Below are 9,177 nucleotides of genomic sequence, written 5' to 3'. Positions count from 1 at the left end.
AGAGAATATAAGCTTTCGAAATGTGGTCTACAGAAGAATGTTGAAGATTAGATGGGTAGATCACATAACTAATGAGGAGGTAGTGAACGGAATTGGGGAGAAGAGAAATTTGCGGCACAACTTGTCAAGAAGAAGGGATCGGTTGGTAGGACATGTTCTGAGGCATCAAGGGATCACCAATTTAGAATTGGAGGGCAGCGCGGAGGGTAAAAATCGTAGAGGGAGACCAAGAGATCAATACACTAAGCAGATTTAGAAGGATGTAGGTTGCAGTAGGTACTGGGAGATGAATAAGCTTGCACAGGATAGAGTAGCATGGAGAGCTGCAGCAAACCCGTCTCAGGACTGAAGACCACAACAACAAACGTCGACGTATATCACAGCTGCCCAGTTGACCGAGTCTGTCTGCGCTGCAAAGTGTTTTAAGTGGCGAGGCGGCCCGCGGTAGAGCGGCGGCGGGAGGCGGTGAGCGCGGCGCGGCTGAGTGGCGGGGTCCGGCCCTCCAAGTGCCGCCGATTGGCGGCCGTGAGCGCCAGTTGCGGTCGCGCCGCCGCGCTGGTCCCGCGCGGCCCGTGCCTCCTGCGCTGCTGACTCACGCCGTCTCCTCCTACTCCTCCTGCAGCTCGCCCCCACCCACGCACCCTTCCGCCGCGGTCCCGGGGAATTTCTTTGTGGCGTCTGCAGCTGTGCACGGTCGCGTATATAAGGCCACGGGGCGATCTTTTTGCCATCCAAGGCCGCGGCCCGTGCAGTGAACGCTGGGACGTCGCCATGTGGAGGAGCGCACCCTTGACCGCGCCGGCGCTGCTGCTGCTGCTGCTGGCCGCCGGATGGCCGCAGTCGCTGGCCGCCCCGGTCGCCGCCGACGACCGCGACGCAGTGCCGCCCGCGTTCGCGGTGAGTCCAAACACATCACGACTCCGAAATATCGGAAGTGGGAGGCTCGAGGCCAATGTTAAGGCCCCTGTAAAATGACCAAACTTGTTTGTCAAACGCGCCCTTGTCTAGGCACGGATTTCTTAAACAAGCCCGTACAGGTACAAACCAAATTTGTCAATTTAACCTCACTTTGGAGTAGGCTCTGTTCGTATCTCATTCTGGAAACATCCCCCAGGCTGTGGCTAAGTCATGTCTCCGCAATATCCTTTCTTTCAGGAGTGCTAGTTCTGCAAGTTACGCAGGAGAGCTTCTGTAAAGTTTGGAAGGTAGGATACGAGATACTGGCAGAAGTAAAGCTGTGGGGACGGGGCGTGAATCGTGCTTGGGTAGCTCAGTTGGTAGAGCAGTTGCCCGCAAAAGGCAAAGGTCCCGAGTTCGAGTCTCGGTCTGGTACACAGTTTTAATCTGCCACGAAGTTTCAGGCTCTGTTCGTGTTCGTAAGTATTTTGACAGCAGTGAGAATGGCCACAAATGCAGACGAAGCAGTCCTCACACTGACTTTGGCACTGCGTTCAACCCTCGAGTGGACCCGCCATTTTTATATAACAAAAAAAGAAAAACCGTTCAAATGTGTGTGAAATCTTATGGGGCTTAAATGCTAAGGTCATCAGTCCCTAAGCTTACACACTACTTAACCTAAATTATCCTAATGACAAACACGCACAACCATGCCCGAGGGAGGACTCGAACCTCCACTGGGACCAGCCATTTTTATACAACACAAGAGGCGCATTGCGCACTTTGTACACGTGTAAAGAATAGTTGTCTTTATGTTACGAAAGTAAACGTGCATGAACAGAATCACAGTTTAACCTTAGTTTAATTAAACAACGATAAAATCAAATTGCCGCGCGGGATTAGCCGAGCGGTCTCACGCGCTGCAGTCATGGACTGTGCGGCTGGTCCCAGCGCAGGTTCGAGCCTCCCTCGGGCATGGGTGTGTGTGTTTGTTTGCCCGTTGGATAATTTAGGTTAAGTAATGTGTAAGCTTAGGGACTGATGACCTTAGCAGTTAAGTCCCATAAGATTTCACACACATTTGAACATTTTTGAACAAATTCAAATTACTCTGTTGTTGTTGTGGTCTTCTGTCCGGAGACTGGTTTCATGCAGCTCTTCATGCTACTCTATTCTGTGCAAGCTTCTTCATCTCCCAGCACCTACTGCAACCTGCATCCTTCTGAATCTGTTTACTGTATTCATTTCTTGGTCTCCCTCTACGATTTTTACCCTCCACGCTGCCCTCCAATACTAAATTGGTGATCCCTTGATGCCTCAGAACATGTCCTACCAACCGATCCCTTCTCCTAGTCACGTTGTGCCACAAATTTCTCTTCTTCCCCATTCTAATCAATACATCCTCATTAGTTATGTGATCTACCCATCTAATCTTCAGCATTCTTCTGTAGCACCACATTTCGAAAGCTTCTATCCTATTCTTGTCTAAACTATGTATCGTCCACTTTTCACTTCCATACATGGCTACACTCCAAACAAACACTTTCTCAAACGACTTCCTGACAGTTACATCTATTCTCGATGTTAACAAATTTCTCTTCTTCAGAAACACTTTCCTTGCCGTTGCCAGTCTACATTTTATATCCTCTCTACTTCGACCATCATCAGTTATTTTGCTCCCCAAATAGCAAAACTCATTTACTGCCTTGAGCGTCTCATTTCCTAATCTAATTCCATCAGCATCACCCGATTTAATTTGACTATTACATTATGTGAGCCAAATCAGTGTTTAATTAGACAATAATATAATAAAACGTTCAATACATCACTCTGTTCCCGCACACGAATTTGATCCCACAGTAATGGGCCACTCGGATCACTAAACAGCGCAGTTGCATCAGATCCCTGGCATCCACTTATTTGATTACCAATTGTCTTATAGATAACACCCTCGTTATGAGATTGCACTGCTTGTTCGGCATCTGGGTTATTTTCTTACACGGATTTATTCTTAGCTAGCCTGCTGTCTATTTTACACTACTGCTACTCACTTGGACGTAGTTTAACCATGCGCGCCGACTACGTGAGTGTGCCGGGGCTCTAACACCCATATACATAATCTTGTGGATGTCCTGCATGCACAAAATTTTTAGTCTGACAAAAACTATTGAAACACTGAGATGGGAGTTAAAATTCTGACCTCTAAAACGTATCTGTTTGTTTCAGATGTCTTTGTGCAAAGGCAACCAAGAAACACACTCCCAAGTCAAAGGCACTCCCCAGAATAGCAGTCGCACTATACTGAGAAATAAATACCGTATTCTTGTCATACTTTCACGTTTTTTTGCAAGTGACACGCTGCAATACGCCCACTCCATTAGTCAACAATTGAAAATAATTCGAGATACAAGGAAGCCAATTCCAAGGTAGTCATTTAAAAAAATATATAAGGTGTCCCCAGAAAACATGTTATATTCCTCCACTGATGTGAACCAACAGAAATTTCTGAAGGTCGGCGCCCTTGAAGTCAACACAACTTATTACTGTGTTCGCTGTCGCAATAATGAAGGAATAGGTACGGGCTCGCAATCCGAAAACAACAATGGACCGGTATAAAACAATGTTATTTGTGATTGACACACTTTAAACACAAGCACGCCCACTCGAGGGTTAAAGGAGGAGGAGAAAAGAAGACGCTGGTCTATAGAATGCCTTAAAATAAGAGATTTGCCCTTGAAAAACTGCTAAAGGAAATATTACTCGCAGTACCAAATGATTGTTTCAACTTTCTTCGAGTGGACAATGAAACTTCTAAAAACTTGTTCAGGCCGTCGTACACGTACGTACCAACGAAGTTTGTGAATTTACCTTACTTTTGAAGCAGACACTTTTCGTGTACGATTTATTTTGGCACTATTTGGAATGGCCAAAATGCAGATAAAGCATTTCTAAGATTGACTCTGGCACTGTATTTAAGGAAGAACAAGAAGAATAGAATACTATGCTTGACCAGGGAATTGTTCAAAAAGAAAAATATACACATAAAAATCGTTTAATGGAAATGTTACACTCAGAACTTTACGATTACATCAACCTTCCGCAGACGGACAACGGAACGTATAGTAACATGTTTAGAGTCACTTCGCCCTCACATTGAAAAGAAGAAACAAGTATGCGAAAATTTATTCGCTTCTCCTTGACAGTTCATTCAGACACCACATCTGTAGAAGAACCGCAGAATTTCGATTTCTTTTTATTTCATTGCACTGCCGCATGTATGTCGTAGCCTCATCTTTCGTAATATATGACTGGGAAAGATGTGATACCTCTACCATTTTGGTAATTGTCAGCGTTATTTAGTTTTTATCCTTGATTGTAGTGTCCGTAGTTGTAGAAACTTGTTAACTAAGTAGCCTTCTGACGGAAACAGGAAGTACACCGATACTGGATTTCACCCTCTCCTCTCTCATGTGTATTGCCAGTAATGGAAATACAGGTGCCTCTAAATGCCTTGACATCTGGAGTATTATCCTAAGTACATGAAAATTTTGAAATAATTTTCTTTATATTGCATCCCACAGACGCGAAGAATTTGTTGAAAATTTAAATCATGATTACGCTGGGACTGTAAAATTTTCCTCAAAATGAAATTTGGCGTTTAAGCTATTGCCAATTGATACTTATGTATGTTTGTGTCAACAACATTTTTGTACTGACGACGGATTTTTTCATTTTTTATCTTATTTAGGCAGACATATGCATCAACGAACATGTTACCACATGTAGATTGTCTTAGTCAAGATGTTCGTAGAGAAGCAGTTACTTCAATGACAGTCTAAACTTTGTCAACAGAATGCGCTGTGAACGAGCTGACATGCGGTCGGTATCCATCAATTGGGCGCTAATGACCATAGCAGTTTTGCGCCCTAAAACCACAACCAAAAAAAAAAAAAAAAAAAAAAAAAAAGGTATCCATCAATACAAGTTTTAACCCGACACTTGACCTCCGTATTGCGCAGTTCATATGTTAACTCGTTCATAATTCATACCATCGACGAAGTCAGTGTAGAAATCGTCCCTCGACGCAAACTTCCACTAATGAACATAGTGAATGTGTTTCGGTTCGCCAACTTGAAAGAGTGAGTCTGTTCATAAATGTCGTTGACGCACATGTACATGCAAACATCACTTGTCAGTGAATGTCAATGACTTTTTTATTTTAACGAAAAGTCTACAGCTACAGTAGAATCATGTTTTTAACATCAATAAATACTGAGTCTTCTAGTCGACGCTGAACGAATATTTAAAATCTTTAATCCATAAATGTTATATAATATTGATTGATGCAAAAGGCGCAATCGCGCTTGCGGTGACCAAATAGATTGCACATGATTTCAGGACGAAAGTGGTGCATTGGTTATGAACTTTATATTTCTTCTGTATTACACCTGTATATGAATGGTTGCACCTTATCTCCCTTTTTCTAGTATCGACTGAAGATACAACGCCACCATCCCCATCTAGTAAATCTGGGTGCTCCAGAGGTGATTTATAAAACGTGCTACTGTTCGCACCAACATCGACGAAGTTCCCCAGAATTGCACCTCTGGACAACTTGCGTTGTTCGTGAAAAGCTTACCTCGAGACGATCAGTGGTTTCGCACGCACGCGGAAATAAAATATTGGAAATAAACATCTATAATGTCGAGAGGCAGAAAAAATTCAATACTTTGAGTGCTGTTCGACTTTTAACTCCCTACAGTGATGTCGTTTATACAAACGCATGAACGAACATTCTGGCGATATTTTTTTTTTTTTTTTTGCTCGATTCTTTTAGTCGCATATGCATCTCTGACGTCCAAATTCGTTGTAACGGAAGACAATGCATTTCTGCCTTCAGCTTCCTTCTGTGAGTTCTGAGAAACGGAGCGTACCTAGCACGTCACTGCGCTCACGATATGGAGTTCTTTCGCCAATCAGTCAGTTCAGCTGAAAACTCTTGCTTCAGCAGCAACGACTCTCATACGAGGACAGAACTCACTTACTGAGACATTGTCTTTTTTTTCAGAACAGAGTTTTGTGAATACTACTGTAGTTGCCGGATAGTTAGTTGTAAGTGGGAAATTTGAGCTGCTATTACAAACCGAACCTGGCAGGTGCTAGTCATGTAGAATGGTCTGCCAGCCAAGTCAATCTTCCTTTGGCCTCTGTGGTAACACCACATCAAGGAGGGGAGTGAAATGCAACAAACAGAAACTAGTAAACAAATAATACGAATAAGTATAAGATCGTTAATGAGCTGTGAAAGTCAAATAAAAACATTTAGATAATTTCTACTTCTTCAGTAGACATGCATTAGATACTGACGTGTAACTTTACAAGGTGAAAAGTACAGTGTGCAGTACGCTGATATTACAAATTAAAATCGTTCTTCCAGATACCAGTCAGTCACGCTGACCACTCAACTACGAAGTCGAGCCCTATTGGTGAAGTCAAATGGATACATGATTACTTTAGCTACATGTAATTTGGAGTCTTAACCAACCTTTAGCGCAGATTTCTTTATCTTAAGATTCTTGACATTTGTGTTATGTTATTTTATGTTAACCGGGGATCTAGAAACGACGGAGAGGCTCCGTCCCCGCCGCAGCCACAGTGGTCCGCAACCCCATGATGACTACCGCAGTCCACTTCACCCCTCCGCCGCCCCACACCGAACCACTCTTTCAGGGTTATTGTGCGGTTCGGCCTCCGGTGGACCCCCAGGGAACGTCTCACACCAGACGAGTGTAACCCCTATGTTTGCGTGGTAGAGTAATGGTGGTGTACGCGCACGTGGAGAACTTGTTTGTCCAGCAATCGCCGACATAGTGTAGCTGAGGCGGAATAAGGGGAACCAGCCCGCATTCGCCGAGGCAGATGGGAAACCGCCTAAAAACTATCCACAGACTGGCCGGCTCACCGGACCTCGACACAAATCCGCCGGGCGGATTCGTGACGGGGACCGGCGCTCCTTCCCGCCCGAATTCTCGACACTTACTGGAACAGAAAACAAATTTATCCGTCTACCATGAGATTTAGAGTTAATCTACAACTGTGCCCCCAAACCACTAATATCCGTCTGACCCAGACCACTGGTATCCGTCTCTTTCTCACCCATACGTACTCCAAATCACCACTCGCCTGCTATCAGTAACGTGGGTTATGTGTAACTAATGTCCTGAAAACCCTCGACCCAGTGGCGCATCAGCCGATACCCGAAATTGAACAAAGTTCCAGGGCCCAAAGGAATCCCTGTCAGATTCTATACTGAATTTGCGACTGAGTTACCCCTCTTCTAACTATAATCCATCGTACATCCCTCGAACAAAAAGCCATGCCCAGTTCTTGGAAAAAGGCACGGGTCACACTCATCTACGACAAGGGTAGTAGAAGTGATCCACAAAACTGCTGTCCATTCTCCTTGACATCGATTTGTTGTAGAATTGTAGAACATATTCTGAGCTCAAACATAATGAGATAACACGAACAGAATGACCTCATGAATGCCAACCTGAATGGATTTTGAAAACATCGATCATGAGAAACCCAAGTCGCACTTTTCTCACATGACGTACTCAAGCTTTGGATCAAGGCAATCAGGTAGATGCAGTATTTCTTGATTTACAAAAAGCATTTGACTCAGTACCACACAAACTCTTACTGTCAAAAGTATGATCATATGGGGCATCAAATGCAATTTGTGACTGGATGGAGAACTTTTTGGTAGGGAGGACGCAGCATGTTATCTTGGATGGAGAGACATCGTCATATATAGAAGTAACTTCGAGTGTGACCCAGGGAAGTATGTTGGGACCCTTGCTGTTCATAATGTATATTAATGATCTCGCAGATAATACAGGGTGTACATAAAGTCCGGGAACACTTTCAATTATTTATTGCAAAGGAACCAAACATTGTAAAGATATCATTTTGAAGAGAAACCCTGAAAGATTCTTTTTTTTTCCATGTATACAGCCACAGCGTAGTTTGGTAATTTGCCGTTAGTCGGCGCTAGTCGCAAACACGGAACTGCCGCGTCGATGGGATCGGCCATGATACAGAAGGGATTTTATGAAATGGCCTCGCCGATTACCAGATCTCATTCCCTGTGACTTTTTTCTGTGGGGACACATTAAAGATATGGTGTATGCACCGCCTCTACCGCGTGATGTAGCAGAGTTCCGGGAGAGAATACGGGAAGCGACTGCCACAGTCGACGATGCCATGCTGGGATGGGTATGGCAAGAATTCGATCACCGCATTGACGTCTGCCGGCTCACTCGTGGTTCACATATCTAATGTTTGGAAAAAAACAAAAAAACAAAAAAAAGCTTCAGAGTTTCTCTTCAAAATGCAATGTATATGACATCTGTACAATGTTTAGTTCTTATGCAATAAATAATTGAAAGTATTCCCGGACTTAATATACACCCTGTACTAATAGTAAAATAAGCTTTTTGCAGATGAGGCAGTTATCTATAATGAAGTACAGACTGAAAGAAGCTGATAAATATTCAGTCAGATCTTGATAAGATTTTAAAATGATGCAAAGATTGGCAGCTTGCTATAAAGGTTTATAAATGTAAAATTTTGCGCTTCACAAAACGTATGTAGATCCTGTAACTATAATATCAATGAGTCACTGTTGGAATCGGCCAGCTCAAACAAATACCTGGGGTGTAACACTTTGTGGGTATAGGCAATGGAGATCACATAGGTTCAGTCGTGGGTAAAGCAGGCAGTAGCCTTCGGTTTATTGGTAGAATACTGAGGAAGTGCAATCAATCTACAAATGAGATTGCTTACAAGTCACTCGTACGACCAGGTCCAAGCATATTGCTCAAGTGTGCGAGACCCTAACCAGTTAGGATTAACAGGGAATATTGAACTTACACGGAGATGGGCAGCATGAATGGTCACAGGTTTGTTTAATCCGTGGGAAAGTGTCACAGAGATGAGAAGCAACTGAACTGGATGACTCTTGAAGATAGACGTACACTATCCCCAGAAAACATATTAACAAAATTTAAAGAAGCGGCTTTTAATTTATTACTGTAGGAATATACTACCTGCATATCACTCACATAGGAATCGTGAGGATAAGATTAGAATAATTCTGCACGCACAGAGGCATTCAATCAATCATTCTTCCGGCGCACCATACGTGAGTGGAACAGGAAGAAACCCTAATAACTGGTACAGGTGGACGTATCGTTTGCCATGCACCTCACGGTGGTT

The 9,177-nt window shown here is 43.6% G+C and overlaps 1 protein-coding gene across 2 annotated transcripts in view; it reads left to right on the top strand.

The window, feature by feature from the left end:
* The first annotated feature begins 553 nt into the window (after nt 1–553).
* Nucleotides 554–9,177, top strand: part of LOC126189817 (matrix metalloproteinase-2-like) — a 121,117-nt gene continuing 112,493 nt past the window's right edge. For both annotated transcript variants that reach the window (XM_049930973.1, XM_049930972.1), the window contains exon 1: nt 554–897. In XM_049930973.1, coding sequence (XP_049786930.1) covers nt 831–897 — 67 coding nt within the window. In that variant the 5' untranslated portion in view covers nt 554–830. The remainder of the gene's footprint in view (nt 898–9,177) is intronic.

The sequence above is a fragment of the Schistocerca cancellata genome, chromosome 1 (genome assembly GCF_023864275.1).
Source record: "Schistocerca cancellata isolate TAMUIC-IGC-003103 chromosome 1, iqSchCanc2.1, whole genome shotgun sequence".
Taxonomy (NCBI): Eukaryota; Metazoa; Arthropoda; class Insecta; order Orthoptera; family Acrididae; genus Schistocerca; species Schistocerca cancellata.
The sequence above is the reverse complement of the archived record's forward strand: the minus strand, read 5'-3'. Positions and strand labels throughout refer to the sequence as shown.